Source organism: Xiphias gladius, chromosome 3, assembly GCF_016859285.1.
Source record: "Xiphias gladius isolate SHS-SW01 ecotype Sanya breed wild chromosome 3, ASM1685928v1, whole genome shotgun sequence".
Classification (NCBI taxonomy): Eukaryota; Metazoa; Chordata; class Actinopteri; order Istiophoriformes; family Xiphiidae; genus Xiphias; species Xiphias gladius.
The window spans coordinates 24,744,551-24,766,054 of record NC_053402.1 but is presented as its reverse complement, the minus strand read 5'-3'; the positions used below and the strand labels follow the sequence as shown (position 1 = coordinate 24,766,054).

Below are 21,504 nucleotides of genomic sequence, written 5' to 3'. Positions count from 1 at the left end.
GATAAACGACAGTGACCGTCAAACTTGGGGGTTTAACCGCGCGGTCAAATCACGACACTCCGCTGTGTGATTGCACGTGAGCGCGTTAGAGGAACGGCGCAGAGCCACGTTAAAAAGCGGTTCTCGCCCCATGGAGGGGTATCACATCGGGGCCCAGCACCCCAGCTCCACCCCAGCTGCACCCCAGCTCCACCGCAGCTCCACCGGGGCTCCACCCCGGCTCCACAGACCACGACAACCCTGAAAACCTGACACTGGTGCAGACATGCGGGCGACGTCCTGCTGCGGGACTGACACCCTCTGTAACAAACGTGCTGAAGGCCGTTTAAAATGTTATCTTATCGGCAAAGTGAGCAACTTTAAAATAACTTAAAATAAATATGACTCAAATATACATTAACATCTTCAATTGAAACAAATGGACATTATCATGTACAGAATGACATGACAGACAGAAGAATAAAACCAGCAGCAGATTTTCTCAGAGGCCAACTAGAGAATAAGCAGCTGTAAAAGTGGGAATGGAAAACAAGGCGAGACGGAAATGAAGAGGCCTGATGGTGGCGCTAGAGGAAAGGTCAACTGGTCAGCAAAGAGATAGGTTTCTTCCGCTTTGGGTCTCAACAAATTTATGGCAACCCAGCCATCATGTGTGTTTTTGTTTCAGATAATAATAATGATAATTATTATCATTTAAAAGGATTTAATCATTTTTCCTAATTTTCATAATAATAAAGAAGGAACCTCCCACTGACCCCGTGCCGTTATGCCAACCGACATTGTCTCTCAACACAGTGGGGTACACCCACCTCTCTTTGAGAGGCTCAACACAGCTTTGTCTCTGTGCCTCCAAGGTATCTGACGGGGAGGTGCAGGCTGTGAAGCCGCCGCCCAAACGCCGACGCATCCTCGACCCGTCAGCCATCGTCCCGGTGCCGGTCTACTCGAACCAGGTAAAGAACCGGCGCTCAGCCGAGAGAAGCTTTTCCGACAATATGCATTCTCTGGCCCCTGAGTGTTTTTTATTTTCAGGTGAGCAGCAGTCTGCAACTGAAGCCGATGGCTCCCGTGTTTACAGAGAAGGAAGAAACAGGTAAAAACTGAATTTCTCACGATGTTGTGTCCCAGTGGCAGGTGATTTTCTCGCTGTGAGGGTGACTGTTTCTGTCTGTGGCCAGATGAGGTGGCGGACGACAGTTTGTTGTCTCGGTTCTCGTCTCGAGGAACGGCAGCAGCCGTCGTCACCCTCAGTGACTCCGAGGAGGACGATGCGGAGCGCGTGGAGGACCGAGCACAACACAACGAGCTGTAAGTAGTGAAGCTCGGGTTAAGGTCCAGGGAGCCGGTTCATTCCACAGCAGAAAGCCTCTCAAATCCAAAATGAGCATCGTCAGAAAGCGGGTTGGAAAAATCACCTTCATAACGGGAATAATGAATTCTTTCACGTCACCTGCACAGATCTTTTCCAGCTTAAATTTTATACGCGTCCTTCTCCACCCAGACCTGATTTGATGACTTGTCAAACGCAAAAGTTGTTACGATTATTTTATCATAAATTTGTTCCCCTTGTTTTCCCCCTTCTGTCTTTATTTCAGAGAAGCCGTTCGCTGCCCATCTCCACCTCCTGAGAGTCCGGTCCAGAAACAGTCCAGACAGGTTAAAAAGAAGCTCGAGTGAGTCTGGATTCTTAGTCCACTTCATTGTTTTGTCTCAAATGAGGACGTCGAGACTGTCATTTATTTATGTGGCAGAATTAATGCGATGGATGATAAAAGAAGACAAAAATTAAAATAAGGGAAAAACATCAAATAATGACAGTTAATAAAATTGTGATAAAGATAACAACAGAAATGATGTTGAATGAGAAATAAAAGAAAATAATAAATAACTGAACAATAGTTATAATAATGAATGAGACAAAAAGAACAAGAGCGACACAGCGTAACATTTTACAATTTAAATTTCTATTTTAGTGCTGTTTTTTTAAATTATTATTTAGTCTTGGTCTGATTTCTGAAGAGGGTCAACAAAGGCCATGTGGTCCACACAGAAAAGCAGCTGCTAAGTAAGAACTGGAAGCAGCTGAACCTTTATTTAAAGAGGAAAGGGAGTAAAGAGAGGGACAAAAGGATTAAAGGTGTTTGTATTTCAGACTCAGAACCGTTCGTGTGTGTGTTTTCTCCCTCAGCGAGATCGACAGGAGGCTCCGGGCGGTGAACTCCCTCCTGTCTCCGGAGCATCAGGTCAGGACCAGGTCCAGGCGCCGCCGAGGCCCCCCGTCTCCAACGATTGAGGAGGAGCAAGACGACGATGTCATCATAATGACCCCGAACTGGGGCACGCAGAGTTCGCCGTACAGCTCCTCGGTCCGGGAGATCCCCCTCAAGGTCCGCTGCCGAACGGACGTCCACAAGATCCCCGTGCTGTCTGTACGTACGCAGAGACTCCACCCAAAAAATGCTCCCAAATAATGGTAAAAACGCGAAGATGCGCGTCGCCGCACAGGCTAACGTTTGCGTTTGTCTGCTTCCAGTCGACGCCTTTGAGGGACGTGCTGGCCCAGCTGTCCGTCACCCTTAACGTCCCGCCCCCACGCCTCCTGTTGTTGAGGGAGGAAGTCGAGCTGCCGGCAGACTCCACCGTCGGTGAGCTCGGCCTCGGCATCGCAGACATCATAGGTTGGTCACTCGCCCCCCGCCGCCGTCGGGCCTTTCTAAGAAGCTTTATGAAGCAATTGTTCTGACGCTGAATCAGAAAAGCTCAGCGTCGCCGTGACGTTCGGTTTATGACAGAAAACTCTGTTACAAGCAGTTTGTGGAGGAGCTACGCTAAGAGCTCGATTCAGTAAACAGACAATGGATGCAGTGAATTTGAAGAGCTCGTGAACTCTGATAGAGAAGCTGGAACCAGAGAACGTTTGTCCTTTTTGAATCTTCTTAAATGTCTTCATTAAGCTTAATTAAGACAATGCAATATCATCAATAGCCTGGTGTTAAATATTAGGTCTTTTGGTTTTGGAAACAGAGATTAGTCCCATCTTCGTAACAGGCTCCTAAAGGTGAGCTGGTGTGATGTCTAATTTCTTAAAAAATTAAAAAAAAAGAAAAACCTCTGGACAGAATCCCAGTGACTTGACTGGGCCCAGTACTCATCACGGGTGCAGTTTATTGTTACACCACCAGAGGTCAGCAAAGTATTATGGATGATCATGAGCAGTTTTATCAGGTACTGAAACAGAAGATGGGAGAGCTCCGGTGAGCCGGGACACCGAGGAGGAGGAGGAAGAAGAGGAGGAGGAAGAAGAAGAGGAGGAGGAGGAAGAGGAGGAGGAGGAAGAGGAAGTTTTTTTTAAAGCGATTTCAGGAACCCTCTCTACTTTCAGAAAGCATCTCTCCCGTACAATGACAGCATCAGATTGTAAAAATACAAACCCCCCTGCTCTGAACGGCTGACACTGATTGGAGACCCCGGTATCTGGTGGGACACTCTGCTGGCTGCCGTTTGTTTCTCAACGCTGCGGCTCATTTGCTCACATCCCCGTCTAAGAGTCAGACATGAGTTGACAGGTTAGACGCATCGTAGTGTTACAGATGGAACTGAATGTGCGGCCGCGTCCCGAGGAAGGTCTGTAATGATAAAGAGTCACCTACACCGTTCAGCCATTTTGATTTAACAGTTATCGGCTATAAATCCAGATGTTTGCTCCTGGAACGACGTCAGCGACTCCTCCAAACCACTGCTCTTGACTGAAATCTTCACTACTTGGCTCGGGCAGAGGTTAACGAGTGTCTGTCTAAACTCAACAGATTCACACTGACCCTCTGTAGAGATCATAGAAAGACTGTAGGACACCAGACTATTAATCACTAATCAATATTTAATTTTCAGCTGTGAAACATCTGAACTGCTTCACTAGTTTTAAAAGTGCAGGCCTAAAAGTGTGCACTGTCAAGTTGTGAAATGAAGGGGAGAGAAGAGTCTAAAACGTGATTCAGATAAATATTGGATCATAAAACAAGGTCAGGACAGTTCTGGTCTCATATTAACACCAGCTGCTCCGGAGGCTTTCTGATGCGGAGCAGTCAGATAAACAGTAGCCTGATAATGTTAGAATCTCGCAGGGAAAATAAAGGATAAGGGACATTCCAGCGTTCCACGTCAATATGGTGAAAACAGGGATTCCTTTTCAGACACCAACCAGACGCTGAGCGGAGTCGAGTGAAGTTACATTTAAGATAAAGTGATAAAATATTATTGAGTATAATAGCTGTTATAAGATGTTGTACTGAAAGGCTCCGTCTCTCCTCGGGCACCCATCCCGCACGTCAGAGGCAGAACTGGGTGTAAACGGTGACGCTGTAGGTTCCAGGTGTTAGAAGAGCAGCGTTCAGCATAGAACTGAAAGACTAAAGAGAGCTGAGGCTGCAGAGGATTCAAGTAAATAACCCAAACCTTTGTTTTTCCGTTTTGCTGTGCAGAGTGTGTCGTCATGGCAGCCGAGGATAAAAGCGGAGCAGCGGGCGGCGGCGGCGGCAGCTTCATCACCGTTCGACTGCAGAGCAAAGACCGAGACGCTTCTCAGGAGTTTTCTCTGCACAGAGTTCGTAGCGCCTCCTCTTCCTCTCTCCGTCCTCGGCTTGGGCTTTGTTTTCGCGGCAGGACGCAAACCTGACGTGTCGTCTGTTTGTTTCAGGACGCGCCACTGGGCTCCGTCTTCTCCCAGTATCTGTCCAGGATGTCTCCCGGCGCTCAGAGAAAGGTCCGCTTCCACTTCGACGGCTCCAAGGTGACGCACAGCCAGACGCCGGCTCAGCTGGACATGGAGGACGGAGACATCATCGAAGTCTGGATTTAAGCCTTTACATTCATTTCACACCTTTTTACCTATTATTTGTAAAACAAATGTTTCGGTCGTTCGCTTACTTTATTTGTAAAAATCACTTTATTGTAAATGTTGAAAATACAAAGATACAACAGTTCAGATTGAAGTGGGACTATATTTGTAGAGACTATTCAAAATAAAATGAAAAGGACAACCGGCGACACATACAAGAGTATAAATCACTGTACGATTGTAAACTTGACTGTACAATAGCTTCAGCCTGGCACTTTTTAATGCTCTTTTCTATTGTAAATGAAATTATGAATAAAATCGATGCAGCTCTGTAAGAAGACTGAGGTAATGTTCCAGCCTCTGGGAGCTCGGATCCTTTACTCTTGGCAGAGTTCAGCCACTGAATCAGTTGTTTTTCACAGACGTTTCTGTCACGAGTCGTTCACGTCGTCAGGCAGAAGATCTTAAAATGGACAGCGCAAAGGGCAGTAAAGAGCAAAACGATGGTAGTTTTCCGGCCTTTCCCCCAGATCGCACCGACAAACTCCACTTTCTTCCAGAGCAGCGGACTGGCCGGTCTCAGTATGATGAGGCTGACCAGCTCTGATCTGAGCACAGGGGTCATTCCCCAGGGTACCTTCGTTTCTATTATGGGATAATTCTGACTGATCAGGTGGAGCTCATTTTAAACTCTCTACCACGGACAGTTGTGTGGTGTAATCTGCAGCAGCGCGTCCCATTTGAAAAGCTGATTTTATGTTTCGGTCTAACATTTCAATCTAAACTAACTACAGCTGTCCGACACAGTCCAGACCCGAAGTGTCTTCTTGTTCTTCAGGCTCTGAGCTGCAGCTCCTCCGTGTGTTTTTGTGAAATGCAGCCTGGCTTTTCTTTTTTTTTTTTCCTGTTCGCGAGGTTTACCGGGAGTTTGCACCTCGTGGTGAATCCTCGGAGGTTCGGGTCCCGAAGGCCTCTCTCGATCGTCGGTGAGGACACCTGTCCCCCCCCCTGTTGACGGACAACCCGCAGCTCTCGGTCAGCTCTGAGCCGCGCGGGAACTTCTGACCGAAACGAGGACGCGGCTGCTCAGGAAAACATTTAGTGGCCGCGAGTGTCCAAACCCTTCTGAACCCTTGCGCACCGACGTAAACCTGGTCGCATTGAAGCCGAGACCGGACACTCGGATGTAGTATCGGTTCGTTTGTTCCGGATCGAATGAGCTGAAGCTCAGAGCCCGAAGAAGAAGAAAAACGTGTAACCGTCCGAATACGTGGGGGTCTGGGCTGTAGACGTCAAGGAGCAGAAAATACAACAGAAACCTGTGAAATGTAGTGTTGAAGTTTTATTTAAACTAGGAAAGGAACCAGTAAAACCAACAAACACAACTGGAGAAAATAAACATTATAGTAATAGGTTAAAAAAAAACAGGAATAAAAGAAGCTTAAGGAGCCGGTTGTAATAGAAAACAGAGGAAAACACGAAGCACCTCAGGACCGATCGGCAAACATCCACCGATCAGTTTCATCGATAGACGCTGTCATGTGACCTTCAGATAGTTAAGTCATGTGAGCTGCGGAGCGGAAGTTTGGTCCGTCATGGCGGCGGCGAAGAAGAGTCGTTCCTGAAGCGCTCCGCAGCAAACAGTCTTGTTAAATGTAAACCGGGCGGACGGTGTCGACGGGGAAACGTTCTTCTCTCTCTCTTTTTTTTTTTTTTATTTTACCGTGAACCGCCGGCATGGGTCCCGAATAGCGGCCGCGGCGGCGTGTGACGAAGGAAAGGTCGGGAGAAAGAAGAAAGAAGCGTCAGCCCTGACTCATCCTCCCAGGTAAACATCAACAGACAACGGGCTACCGACGGGCTAACGGGCTAACAACGGGCTAACAACGGCCGTTCGTCCGCGGTAACGGGTTCAGCTCGAGGTAGCTCGTCGGCGAGTCGTCAGACGGACAAATAAAACGAAGCGACTTTATTTTCCCTTTCTGCCATAATCTCATTAAACCAACGTAAAGCATTGATTAACTCTTGTTACGTGTCCCTCTCGTGTACCTCCCATTAGCTTGAAAACCTCACGCCGAACTCCATTCAAGAGATTGCGAATTTAGCGTTGCTTCGATTAGACGTCTTCATTTTCCTCCAAAGACTGTTCCTCACGATGAATTATGTATTGTTAGCATACAACAATCAAACAAGTGTCAACGTGAATATTACTCGAAGCTTTTTTCCATGTACTGCCTGTTGTTCTTTCAAGGACGATGCACATTAAACCGTCATTCGGGATAAGCGCCGTAAATAATTCCTAGAACTCATAAATCCACTTTTAGACAGTTTTTTAAATTGATATATAACGTTTGCTGTCACACTGATAAACCGACGCAGTAAATGTCACATCAGAACCGTTTTAAAGTAACGCGTGTTTGTTGTAAAACGTGGTACATAAAACTGACAGAATTATGAATGGAGTCTTGTCATAAAAGGCTTTTTGTTAAATGAGCTAACTTGTCTGACGCGTGTCACACCTCGACCGTTAAAAACCAAAAAAATGACGTTCGGTGCCGGGGGCTCGTTAAACTGACCGAATTGCCAGTGGAGTTCTGAGCGGGGTCCTGTTGGCGTTATCCGCAGCGGCGGCTTATTGTTTACTCGTGCTTGCTCGTGAGTCCCCGTGCGGTTCAAATGTGAGTTCGGGGAGCAGAGGAATGGCACCTGTGTGTGTGTGTGTGTGTGTGTGTGTGTGTGTGTGTGTGTGTGTGTGTGTGTGTGTGTGTGTGTGTCTCTTATCAGTGAGTTGTGTTTCCTAAAAGGGGGCAAGGTTCCAGGCCACCGGGCGACCCCTCTCTCCTCAAGTGTCATTGTCTGTCTCTGTCTGTCGTGATTGGCCCCGGGCAGTAATTCAATAAAATCATTTGTTGTCTCTCTGTAGACTGGTAAGGTGAACAGATGTCAAGATGTGATGAAATCTGCAACATCCGTCCGACTCAGCGGGATGTATACGACTTTACCTTTTTATAAAACCTGTTATTTTCAGCCGTTGACGTTGCAGCTTCGTCCATCAAGAGTTAACCAGGTCACAAGATTTCCATCTTTCCGTCATCATTGTTTTTTATATTTGGGTCTTAAAATGTTATAAAATAGTTAAAAAGAAAAAAAAAGAAGTCCATCACAGTTTCCCGGAGTCCAAGGTGACGTCGTCAGATGTCTTGTGTTGTCCAACCAACGCCAGTGTGAACAGTGGATGCACGCGAGTAATTTTTATTCATATCGTCTGCTTGAAATAGCATTTATATTTAGAGCTTGATTATTTGATCGCTCAAATTGACAGAAAATGAATTGGCAACAATAACCCAAAATGCCAAAAACAAATTCCTTGGTTGCAGTCTTCTCTACTGTGAGGATTTTCTTCTCTTTTATATCGTGTTAAACTGAATATCTCTGAGTTTGGAGGCAACAAGACGTCTGTTGACGTCGCCACGGAGTCTGCAGAGGTTCTACTGGCATTTTATAGGTGAATCGACTCAGCCAGTCGTGGGCTGACTAAATGAAAACAGGTTTAATCCTAATAGTATTTAACGATTCTTTCTACTAAAAATAAAAACAACAGCTTGATTGTTTTTTTTTTTTTTTGAGGCGCTCTTGTTTTGAATCTTGCCAAGGGAACGTTTCATTTCTCCTTCGACGAATGTGATCGTAATAATAATATCAGTGTACAAGGAAAACAGCAGGAAAAACAATAATCAGAGGTAGAGCTGGGCCCAATTATTACTTTCGTTTGCACTTAATCTGTTAATTATTTTCTTGACTAATCAGTGTATCTATAAAAGTTCAGAAAGCAAAGGGAAATTACCGGTTATCATTTCCCAAGGTGCTCCTGTGACCCTCAAGAAATCCGAGGTGACGTCTTCCGATGTCTCGTTCCGTCCGACCGACAGTCCCAAACCCAAAGGGACTCGGTCTGCTCTCATGTTCGACATCGAGCAGCGTTAAATCCGGACGTTTAAGACGCTGGAACCATTAGAATGTGTGGAATTTTTCCTTTAAACCATGATTCGATTATACCGAAATAGTTTAGATTTAATTTTCTGTCAGTCAGCTGATCGATTAACGAGCTAATCGTTTCAGCTCTAAAGACAACAAAAATAAAATGACAGGAAGAATAATTAATAATAAATAATGTCTAACCAACAGTTAATGTGAAGTGGCCGCTTATCCAGTCATTTAGCAAATAAAACATTGAAGTGACAAATAAATGTATGATAAAGTGAAGGTACAAAAAGATCCACAGGGGCTGCATTTAAATGAGGATTATGAAGATTCTCAGCTTTGTATGATAAATAAAAATCAGAGCTCAAACAGTTGGTCAATCGACAGGAAAATCAGTCAGCAACCATCTTTGATCCTGTCGAGCCAAAGACATTCTGTGGTTGCAGTTTCTCCAGCGTGTGGATTTGCTGCTTTTCTCTTTGTTGATAACGTTATAAACTGAAAATCTTTGAGGTTTTTCTTTTTTTTTTTTTTTTTTTAACTAAACGACATTTGAGGACGTGACCTCGGACACAAAATGTTTGTGTATGTGACACGGTTATAGACCAAAAATGAACTGAGACAGCAACGGGCAGATCGGTCAGTAAGAACTTGATGGTTTGGTGGCTTTCTTGTTTCGAATCTGAAAGTTTCACAGCGAGCTGCTCTGGATGACTAATCTTCTCCTTCAAAGATCTGACCTTAAGAGAGTTATCAGCATGCCGAGAACAAAGTGACCTCAAGTCTATCAAAAATCAGGCATAAATCATTAACACCTGATGAAAGGAGGAAAGTAGCTGAGCAGCATCTGAGTGGGAAGTTTCCCAGGAAAGCAACATTTGAATTTCATTTAAGCTTTAGAGGAGCAGCCCTGGGTGCATGGTGCTACTCTGTACGGGGGATTTGCCTCCATGCAAATTTAGGTGAGCTTACTGCGGAGGAGGCTCAAAGACTTGGATCGGGTTTGATGAGAAGCCTCTCATCAGAACTTCGAGTTCTTGGTGCGAGATGCATGTTGGGAGAGAGACGGTTTCCTCTTGAGTCGACGAAGGCACAACTCTGAGGTGCACGCAATGTTCATCACATCAGCAAATCGTCTGAGTCGTCAGCTGCTCTTCCTCCTCGGAGTGTGGAGAACACATGACTGTAGTTTCTCCTTTCTCTGCCTCTTCCTCTTCTGACGCTCTGGATCTTGGCGTCTTTGCACTCAGTTTCTGTGATTCCCTCCTGCAGAAGGGGGCAGCTTGTTTTTTAACAATAATTGTGTTTTTTGTCTTTTACTTCATCTTGCACGTCCTGTAATTTCCTCATTAAAAATCTTCCCGAGAAGAGTTATAACTGGGTACTAATGAGGCCGATGAAGACACATCTGTTTAGGTTTAGAAGTGTAGAGCTTAGGGCTGCAACTAACCGTTATTTTCCCCGTCAGTGAATGAATGATGACGATGATGAAAACGGGCTAACGGTCTTGATCCCTCTCCTCAGCGGCGGCCATGTCTCTGGGCGAGCCCACGTCGGACTCTGCGCCGTTCTTCTCCGATGACAGCGAGGCGGAGGGTCTGGAGGAGGAGGGCGGGGCGGCGGGTCCGCGGCCGCAGGAGGGCCCGTCCAGCGGGGTGTCCAGAGTCCGAGCCCTGCTGACCGTCTTCATCCTCTTCTACATCAACCTGCTCAACTACATGGACAGGTTCACCGTGGCAGGTACAATGTCCGCTCCCGCTGTCTCGCCACGGCCAATCACAAGCCGATCAGTTTCAGACAGGCAGCGTCGGGGAATTGATAAGCTCTCTGGGCAAGGCAGGGAATATCAGGAGATTTGAGAATAATGCGCTTAGAAGGAATAATTTCCTGGAAAGAACACAGAAATGTGGTATAAATTATAGGGAGAATGGAAATGTCCTTGAGAGAAAGGCTCCGTCTAAACCGGAAACCCTAGTGTCCATTAATGTTGCCTCTATCTTTCTGTGTTGCTTATTTTTGCACGTTCAGCTGTTTACTCAGTAAAAGATCTTCAGGGTTACACTGGCCATTACATTGATCGCTGTCTCTAGTTTTGCTAAAATTAGCACAGAATCACATTTCCAGTGAAGCGTTAGTTTCACTCAGGCTGCAGTTCATCCGCGAAATATTTATTCAAATAGGAGATTTATTCTTTAATCCATGAATGTGTCAGAAAATAGTAAAAAAACAAAACCACATTTATTCCACCAAGTTCACCAGTTTAATAATTTACCTCATTTATCAGGCAAAAATGTCAAACGTTGTCTGATGTGAGCCGAGCGTGTTGCCGCTTTGTTTTATATCAGTTAACTGAGTATCGTCACCTCGGACTCGGGGAAAATGAGATGAACATTTTTTACTGTTTTGTCATATTTAGACCAAAGTGTTAATTGAGAAAATAATTGGCAGCTTCGTAACTATTAACAATATGTGTGTTCCAGTGGCAGCCCAACCACACACGAGTTTTATGGAGGTGTTGACTGAGCAGTGTGTGTAGTAGGAAATTTAATTGACAGAGCACTTATTAATCATCATATCCTTTTCATTTGACTGCGTAAACAACATACTGCCACGGTTTGATCGCGGTGCCTGCTGGATACTGTAGTTCGTAGCACGGAACCGGAAAGCAGAAACGCGTAACGTCAGACCTTCTCACCTCTCGGTTCGCCAGAGGAAAATGCTGGACACAGTCAGAGGCTCGGAGAAAATCGAACCCCTTCAGTCAGATGGAAGGAAAATGCCCCGTCACGACGCTCTGCTGTAAAACTAATACGACTGCTTTGACTCCCACCAGGTGTTCTCCCGGACATAGAGCATTATTTTGGGATTGACGATGAGAAATCTGGCTTACTCCAAACTGGTAAGAAGAACCAACTCGGGACAAAATGTTACGTTTCTCTGTGTGACTAGGCTGCAGTCAGACGACCATTTAAGCTCTGCTACATTTCATTAAACCTGGACGGTATTTTTTTTTGCAGTGTCGTGTGCAGATTGTTAATTTACTAGTTTTCGAACATAAATTGGCTTTGTAGCTTATTTCAGGTGTGTGTTTTATGTAAAACGCATCAGTGAAGTTGAGTTCTGGGCATGTCTGCCCGTTTGTTTCTTTCCAGTTTTTATCTGCAGCTACATGTTCCTGGCTCCGTTCTTTGGATACCTGGGTGACAGGTACAACAGGAAGTTCATCATGAGTTTTGGAATTGCATTCTGGTCCTTGGTGACGCTGGCCAGCTCCTATACGCCCAAAGAAGTGAGAGACGTGTTACTTTTCGACATCATTCTGACGTCAGACCGAAGTGTGCTTTCCTTGAGAGCGTAGAAGCCGTCAAACCTAAATCCTCCTTCTTCTTGCAGCATTTCTGGGCCCTGTTGTTGACCCGGGGCCTGGTCGGAGTGGGGGAGGCCAGTTACTCCACCATCGCTCCCACCATCATCGCTGACCTCTATGTGAAGGGGAAGAGGACGAACATGCTCTCCGTCTTCTACTTCGCCATTCCCGTCGGCAGGTAGGAGACCTCAGCTGATCCTGAGGATTCCTTGTAAAACTTGTAATACAGCAATAAGAGGTGGGGACTAGAGGTCGGAGCAGTAACGGGTTCCTGATGCCGAAACACACAACGGACAAACCTGCTCCCGGGTTCTGACGAATGTACAATATGACCTGAGGCAGGATATTTTAGAGGGGAAGTTCTTTCTTGATACTGACCAGAAAGGATCTAAAGCATCGAATCTGGCGAGTACCAGAGGTTTGTTGGTTTGTCGAAAAACGTGTTCGTATGGTGCCACTTTATTTTTACGGGTCCCATATTTTCCAACTGATTTCCGGGAAATTTCCCCATAATTAGCTTAATGGTGTTCAGCTGTAAGTTACTATGATATTTCCAGTTTGGTAGTAATTGTAAGGGAAATGAAGAAAGTGTTAGTTGCTACAGTTAATAAGTACCTGCTCATTTATATGAGTTTTAAGGAAAAAATAATTAAATACAGTGTATATTAAAAAAAAAAGTAACTGTAACTGCAATTACCACTAACACTGGAAATATCCTAGTAATTTACAGTCAAATACCAGCAAATGTTTAGGATATAATGAGCAAAGTTTCCAAGACACTAGCTGGAAAATCCGGGACCCCTCATACAAAGCGTTGCCGTCGACATTTCTGAAAGTATGCGTCAGAAAAGTATTCTTCAAATATAACATGGAGCTAGTGTGGAAAAAATGTAAAAATGAATCAGCAAATTTCCCAGCCCCCTCTGTGCTGCACACAGTCAGTCCTTGTTGGTAAGTTTCAGATGGGGAACTTTGCTTGGTCTCTAACCTTCTTGTCTCTATGTTTTCTTGTTCTCAGTGGTCTTGGATACATCGTGGGGTCACAAGTCACTAATATAGCGAATGACTGGCACTGGGCTCTGCGGGTAACTTTTCTTTCTTTCTACATTAAGCCGATTCACACTCTGGCTGGCAATGACGTCCGTCGCAGCTCTTTCTGGTGTCGTAACGGACGCCGTTTGAGTTTCCGGGCTCTGTTGTTCCCGTACCGTCCCCTGACAGCGTTACCTCTCCCTCAGGTGACTCCAGCGTTGGGGCTGATCGCAGTGTTGCTGCTGCTGTTTGTGGTTCAGGAGCCTAAAAGAGGAGCCATCGAGGCCCGACCGGAGCACCACCTGCACCAGACCAGCTGGCTGACGGACCTGCAGGCCCTGAGCAAGAAGTAGGTTCAGCTTCCTTTATATTCAGTGTCGTTCAAGGCTGGAGTACCAGCTGGCTAAAGTAGGCAACTGCTCCACGTTCGACGCACGCCAGTTGATCTTTGCCAATTGGTTTAATCGCAAATTTGGTGAAGAGTTTGAACCTACAAAGTACATTATCACTTCAGCCAGGTCCTGCATTATTAGCTAATGTTGTGGCTCTGTCTTGTAATGGACCCTGTGTCAAGATCTCACTTTAAGACCTTTATTATTTAGAAGCATCCGGGGCCAGTTGGTTTCATTCCAGGAATACTGCTTGGTTTCTGGGTCTCTGGCCTACAATCAAGCTGCTGTCGGTACCGGACCTAATGGGAACTTGGGGGGCAACCGGGCATATACACATTGCGCGGAGGGTAGTAAATGGGGTGTTAAACGGGTTGTTAAACGGGTTAATCCGGCCATGGTAACGACACGACAGTAGTTTGTACAGGAGAGGTACTGATATATAATTAGAGTAAAATACACCGTTTGGTACAATTTCTGTAACAAAACACGAATGAAAGTTGATTGGTAAATTAATCACAACATCCTTTACTTTACTTAAGATGTGCAAAACGTTTGTTCATCGTCCTCAGTTCTTATAATGCACATACATGACCTACATGATCTGAATACACTCAGATCGGGGTTTATTCCGTAAACTGTCCTGTAACAAACCCTCCTTCATGAAGGTTCTGATCTTCAGTTTGTGTTGAAACGGTTTCAGAGACGTGTTGATTCAAATGTGTGATCGTTCCGGAGGCTGCAGCTTGTGCTGCAGTTGAACTGTGTTGTTATTATTGTGTCTTACTGACACAGGTGTTTGCAGTCTTGTCACCCTGTTTGCCAGTGACGGTGGATTATAACACCACTGCTCCCTCTCACGCAGCAGGTTCCCGTTGCACCAAATTCAGATCGCGAGCTCGTTTCTTCTCCTCGCTCAGTTTCACACCATTCACACCAGTCAAAACCGATGCGATACTTGCGGCCCATACGTGAGCCTGCAAGAGGACTCTTAGAAAATGTCGGTACAATTTATGAGCAGCAATCATTTATGAAACATGACGCTGCTCACATTTGCAGCGCTTGCAGGTTTCTTTTGTGAAACAGCCCCCAGGCGTTAGATACTGTGGCTCTTTCTCTAACCATCCTGCCACGTCTGAGTCATTATGGTACATTTCAGTAAGAGAAATGCCAAAAAGCCATCGCTTTAACAGACAGATGAAGCAGCAATGGTTGGGTAGTACAGACATTGCAGAATGTCGTCCGACTCCTGTTAGGAGAGGTCGACTCTCCTCTTAAGGCGTTTTTTGTTTTTTATGCAGGTTGCAGCACTTAAATAAATTCCCCAGCTCCAAACACTTGATGCTTGTGTCTTGTGTTTGCTGTGTTTGGGATTCAGCTTGACGATGACTATAAATTGTCTCAGGTTTGCTGACAGATTTCATATTTTAAACGTTTGCTGCGACTTAGATACGAGTCCAGCGGATCTGCTACTGACCTGGGTCTTTTTTTCTTTTTTCTTTATTTATTTTTTGCAGCTACAGCTTTGTCTTGTCCACCTTCGGCTTCACGGCGGTGGCGTTTGTCACCGGTTCTCTGGCTCTTTGGGCTCCGACGTTTCTCTTGAGAGCCGCCATCTTCACCGGGGAGAGCTCCCTGTCTGGAGGGACACTGCGCCTCCTCAGACAGGTAACATGCATCTGGTCATGGCCGCACAGTGACATGAGATGACACTGTGGTTGTCTGAAAGAGAGAGCACACACCTGACTGTCTTATGGTCGTTTCTCTCCCGACAGTCTGATTTTTGGGGCCATCACCTGCGTCACAGGTGTGCTGGGCGTGGCCAGCGGTGTGCAGGCAAGTCGGCTGCTGAGGACGAGGACGCCCCGAGCCGATCCGCTGGTCTGCGCTGCCGGTCTGCTCCTCTCGGCACCTTTCCTCTACCTGGCCATCGTCTTCGCCGAGGCCAGCACCATCGCCACATACGTGAGTTCTCACCCTCGCCGTCACAGATTCAAGAGCAGCTTTTCAGCAGACCGATCCCCGTGACTTTGGTGATCACCTGGCTTTTCATCTGGCATCATCAACAGGTTGTTGTGTTACAGTCAGCATGTTAATATCAACAGAAAACATACGTGTTAATGTAACTTAGCAACTTGCTTTGACCCCCCCTTTGCCTTTAAACCAGCACCAGTTCTCCTCGGTCCACCTGGACACAGTTTTTCAGGTTCTGGGCGGGTTCCCAGACTGACTCCGTGATGTTGAGATCAGGGCTCTGTGGGGTCCAGACCATCGGCTGCAGGACTCCTTGTCCTTCTGGTCCCTGCAGACAGCTCTTTATGAGTCTGTCTGCGTGTTTGGACTCGTTGTCCTGCTGCAGGATGAGTCTGGGACCAGTCAGAATCTAAACCTCACGGCGTAGTACTGTGTATAGAAAACTTGAGCCAGTGGTGTTTCGACGTCGGTCATATTCCACTGCTGCTCCTGTTTTTATAACGAGGGCCGTCCAAGGCATTAAAGCTGCAGGAAGCTTATCGGCCACTAGGAGGCAGGATAACAGAGCCGTGACACATTATCGCCTCATTAAGGTTCAGCTAACGTTCGCTGGAAGTTTTTGGGTCTCCACCAGCTCCTGAGTTCAGCGTTGAGCTTTAAGTGCGATGTGCTGTCTGTCTGCCCCTTCAGGTTTTTATTTTCCTCGGAGAGACGTTCCTGTCCATGAACTGGGCCATCGTGGCTGATATTCTACTGGTGAGAAACCAGTCTCTCGCTTTCATCTCCCTCACAAATCTCTCCTGTGAATCATTCACTACGTTTGTCTTCTCTGTTTTTATTTACGGCAACGTCCGTTTCTTTACAGGACGATTTTAGCTCTTAAAAATACAGTACAATACATTTAACATGCATTGTTTGAGCGGAGTAGTTTAATTTCAGTTTGTTAGTTAATTTAATCTTCGATCAGGTACATTATACTGAACTGAACTGAGCTGTGACTGTGACTCTGACTGTTTCTCAGTACGTGGTCGTTCCCACGCGTCGCTCCACAGCCGAGGCTCTGCAGATCGTCATTTCTCATCTGTTAGGAGATGCTGGAAGTCCATACCTGATAGGAGTGGTAAGTCATCACACACACACACTCACACACACACAAAACACCATGGACAAAGACGACGCAGAACAGAGCAACAATATATAACAATATTGCAACATACTTTTTAAATACTAGTTTCTCTATAACCTCATGTAAAGTCCAACTAAAGTTACATGTCATTCCTTGTTTCAGTCAAAAATAGTGTGTTTTTAATTTTGTGTCAACAGATTTATTTATTAAATAGAAGGAAAAAAAAAAGGTTTTGGGGGAAATATCAGAACTACTCACAAATATGGTTTAAAATGAAGCGATGCGACCGGCTGTGCGGAAATACGGCCTCCATCCACTCAGACGGAGAACTGAAGTTATGCTCCGGAGTTAACGCCGAACCAGGGGGCGCCATCATGAAAACAGACAGTATAAATTTCTCCCTCTCGGTTTCACATTTCTTTCTTAAAGGAGAACACAGGCCAAGTGATTTACATGGCAGTTACTGTAAGAGAAATGAGCTATTCTACTGTTTAAAGGACCATTGTCTGCCGTGTTTCTCAAAGGCCGTTTTAAGACGAGTCTCACCCAGTTTGTATCTGTGTACTATAGATCAGGGAATGGTTGCAACCCCGCCCAGACCGCTACGCAAGCTTGAGAGCCATAAAAAGGATGGCGGAAGAACGAGAGCGTAGACAACTCATTGCCGCTGTACGACTTGTCTCCTCGCTGCGAGAATCAACCGATTGCTTTGACTTCGGAGGATCTGTGTGTCAAATGAAAAGGTTTCTCAGCAGACACATAAACTGTAGCAGACAGAAACATGCCATGTAATTTTAGTTGGACTGGTATTTTTACAGTGCAGTGTGGAGAGATGACAGGAAGCGAGTGATTTGTATCCTTGGTAATGGATAATAATTACTAGTAATGACTAAATGAAAGCACTGACTTAAAGACACATGAAAATACTTTAATTTCTTAATTTTTCTGCCATTTCTACAACTGGATTTTTACGTGTACGCGTGTGCAAGAAAGAAAGAGAGAGAAAGAGAAAGTAACAGAGCAGCCGGATGAAAGGAGGCATATTTACACAGAGATGCGTTTTTGTATTTAAGTTCATTCGAGTCAAAGTTGGACAGAAACTGAAACTAACGCGAACCGATCGACACCTCCAAGGCTTTATTAATCAGTACAAAAACCAAAGTGTCGACAGCTAGCACTTTTGCGGGGTTACGTGCCAGACTATTTCTTGTTGCCGATTTAAATTGAAAAATGAATGTGTCGTCTTTACACTTCAGTTTGTGTACGGATCAACCAAACGAGATATCACATGTTAGTCAGGGAGGTGGGTTTTGTCTCCTCTGGACAGTTTCCCCATTTCCAGTCTTTATGCTAAGCTAGGCTAACCAGCTGCTGGCGGTAGCTCCGTAGTTACGGTCCAGACGCGAGAGTGGGATCAAACTGAATATATCTGAATCCCCCAAAGCAGGAGAATGCGCTTATTTCCCAAAATGTCGAACTGTTCCTTTAAGTTCCGGAGTAATATATGTTTGGCTTTGGCTATCGATCAGTCTACTGATTTATTTTCCAGATTAATTGATCAATCGTTTGGTCTATAAAACGTCAGGAAGTGGTGAGAATGGCCTTTATAATTTACCACGTCTGGTTTTATCCGACCGACGATCCCGAACCCAAAGATTTTTACGATGCAGCACCAAATCCCCATCAGGAGAAACATCAGTCGGTGACTAAAACAGTTCATTTATCATCGGAGTAGCCGACGGTTACCTGCACGTCGATGGAGTAATGGACCAGTGTCTGCGGCGCTACATGGAGGCAATGGACACACGGCGGTCCTGTATGTCCCTGCTCACAGTCGGAATCGGAACATCCAGGCGGGACGTCCTACTCTGCAGACGACTGTGTCGCAGCAGGTTTCTGTCCTCTCTGCACTCACATCTGTCCTCTTCCTCCCGTGTGTCTCAGGTTTCGGACTCTCTGAGGAGGACGGACTCGTTCCTCTGGCAGTTCCGGTCTCTGCAGCTCTCTCTGCTGCTCTGCTCCTTCGTGGCCGTGGTGGGCGGGGCTTTCTTCCTCGCCACCGCCCTCTTCATCGAAAGAGACCGTCAGCGGGCCGAGAACTTCGTCCCCACAGGTGAGACGCACCGAGTGGCTCGGTCCGCTCGAAGCCGTGTTTGGTCAGTGATCGTTTCGTCTTTTCGAACGGCAGCTTCGTGGCGGAGGTTGTCTGTTGACGCCTGCGGCGGCAAAGGCTTCGTACCGACAAGAAACGTTCATCACAGGGTTTTCGGATCTGTCCAACACACAAAAAAACCGTCTGTCCTGCAGCTGCTGGTTTCCTCCTGCAGAGCTGCTCATTGGATGTCCACACGATAGAACCGCTCTCTTACAGCTGAGAGCACGATCGCTGGCCAGAGTCAGGTAACCGTCGGGCCAAATTTCAGCCGGATCAGCCGTCGTTCGACGTGTAGTTTGGGAATGATCGATGATCCGGCTGTCGGACGACCAGACGGATTCTACTGCAGGTCAAAAATTTTGGTCGTCTGTCTGCAGCTCAACAGCCTGATTTCCCTGCCGTCAACAGGTCCGTCATAAACTGTAGCGAGTCTTTTTTATCTTATTTGTTATATTATTGCAGCAGTATTTTATACGTTGTGGCTAAAAGCGAAGCCTCAAGACCACAGAGTTGCGTGAGGGCGTCTTGTCTGAGTAAACGTCTCTGTGTTGTAACTGGATAAAAGTGACCAGGGGTTTTTCATCAATGTTCAGCGTGAGCTCCACATTGTGGCCGGTCACTTTATCCGTTCAACGTGGGCACGAAAGTTTCAGTTCTGGCTGAGCAGGAAGTATAAAATGGAGCGTGGCTTAACGCACGGGATGAATAAATCCGTGTCTGATCGCGGCCTCGGAGTCTCCTGGACCAGCGACCACCCTCAGTTTTTGCAAACAAAGTGCAGCTGCTGTGCCTAAATCAAGTTTTTTTTTTCTCATTTCTCCCTGTTCACAGATGACGAGCCGATTGTTGTACCGAAAAGCGGCCGGTCCACCCGGGTGCCAGTGTCCAGTGTTCTGATCTGATGCCAGAAACCTGATGGAGGGTTTTTTGTGTTCTGCCTGGTCCTTCACACACCTGCGGTTGTTTTATGAAATGTTCTTAGGGCTGCGAACACCGATTGGACTATCTGCCATGCAGAAGCATTTTAGGATTTTTTTTTTTTTTAATGTTTTGTCTGCAGTACTTTTTTCTACCTTTCCCAGGAACATGCCATCATTCAGGAAGTATTTTTTGCATCCCCGCCAGTTAATTTGCGTGAGCTCGACACTATGGGGAACGTTTTCAGAGCAGATATATGAAGTTGAAAATGAGCACTAGAGACTGAGGAGAAGCAACGGAAGCTGCTCGGTGGATTTGGTTTTACGTTTTATTCAACTCTCCGGACCTTCAGTGGGACTCTGGGACAATATGATCCATATTCTCAATATAACCTCAGTTTATATACAGGACAAACTTTATTAATCCCTTTTCATAATGTTTGAGCTACTTTCAATGATAACACTAACCTTCTTACAGTTGATTAAATGCCAGAAGTGCAGAACTCACCAGAATACTGATCCGAGCTGCCGGGACTGAGGAAGAGTCTCAGAATCACCTCTGTACCTCTTTCTTCCCGTATCCATCTTTCACAGGCATTACTACTGATTTCGATCCCCTCTCTTTTGTTTCAAATGTTCCCGGTATTTAAAGCAGAGCTTTGTAAAGGGCTCCGGGTTGGAGCTCAGTCCGGTTCAGAGCATGTCACCAAGTCGTCTGTGGAGGAGACACTAGTTCCAAAGTCCACTGTCTCCGGTGAGGGCAGGTAGAGCACACGTTACAGAGAAGATCATGTTAACAGTGGTTATTTAAAAAGACAAAAAGCTTTTAAATGAGTGAATGTTAATAATCAAAGTTTGTTAAGCTCAAATTATTTTAGCAAATCTTTTTTGTGAACTATTAAACGAGAATTTACTTGTTTGACGTTTTGTGTGTGTTTGCAGTCGTTGAAGGCAAAGTGTCATTAACACGCTCACTTGAATTTTTAATGGTCCAGGAGAAGAAAACAAGTTTATACAGAAGCAAAAGGAAGAGGAGGCAGAGATCTGGATGTAGAGCTCTACCAGGAAAAAGGTGGTACATCAATACGGCAGCATCTTATGACAGGAACAGTTCTTGCCGGAGGATGTTCAGATCGATCCAGCTCTCATGTCTGTACAGTAAATATGAAGCTGCTGTGAATAAAGACCGCAAGCAGCTGCAAACAGCTGGACAGGCTCTGTCCAAAGGCAACCAAATCCGCCCGCCAGCACTGGAGCAGAGTGATGTCTCTAGGGGAGGGGGGCTGAGTTCAGCAGGACCTGCTCTGGTTAGTGATTTTAAACTGCTACGGCAGCAATCACTCAGTCGCTTGTCCCAAAAAAAAATCCAAAACCTAAATATATATTGAGTTTATCGCCATATATGACAAACAACGCATCAAATCCTGACGCCTGAGAAGCTGGAACCAGTTTTTTATTTGTTTTTTTTGGCAGTTTCAAAGGAAGCTGCTTGTTCGACTTCTTTTTTTTTTTTTACCAGCTCAGTATGAAGTTTGGCGTTTTTGTAAAAATTAAGTCAAAAATGTTTCCGCCAATCTGATGGATCCAAACATGCTAAAACCAAGATGTAAAATGTAATCTGATGTAATGTCAGCGACAGGAAGGTGCCCCAGTTCAGCCCTGTGTCTTTTGAATCTCTACTCTACTCACAGTCCGTGAAACTGTCTGTTTCCTGAGGGAACCGTCAGGT

At 45.7% G+C, this 21,504-nt stretch overlaps 1 protein-coding gene across 1 annotated transcript; it reads left to right on the top strand.

Moving 5' to 3' along the window:
* Positions 1–205: 205 nt before the first annotated feature.
* LOC120784872 (protein spinster homolog 1-like) lies at positions 206–20,697 on the top strand. Its single transcript, XM_040118981.1, is given in 20 exon segments — positions 206–349; positions 855–953; positions 1,033–1,093; positions 1,179–1,308; positions 1,596–1,673; positions 2,189–2,429; positions 2,534–2,678; positions 10,340–10,555; positions 11,649–11,714; positions 11,968–12,104; positions 12,209–12,360; positions 13,201–13,267; positions 13,421–13,563; positions 15,121–15,228; positions 15,230–15,271; positions 15,379–15,568; positions 16,268–16,333; positions 16,599–16,697; positions 18,648–18,816; positions 19,690–20,697. Coding segments are annotated over 20 exon segments (2,364 nt in total). The 5' UTR covers positions 206–265; the 3' UTR covers positions 19,761–20,697.
* Positions 20,698–21,504: the final 807 nt, after the last annotated feature.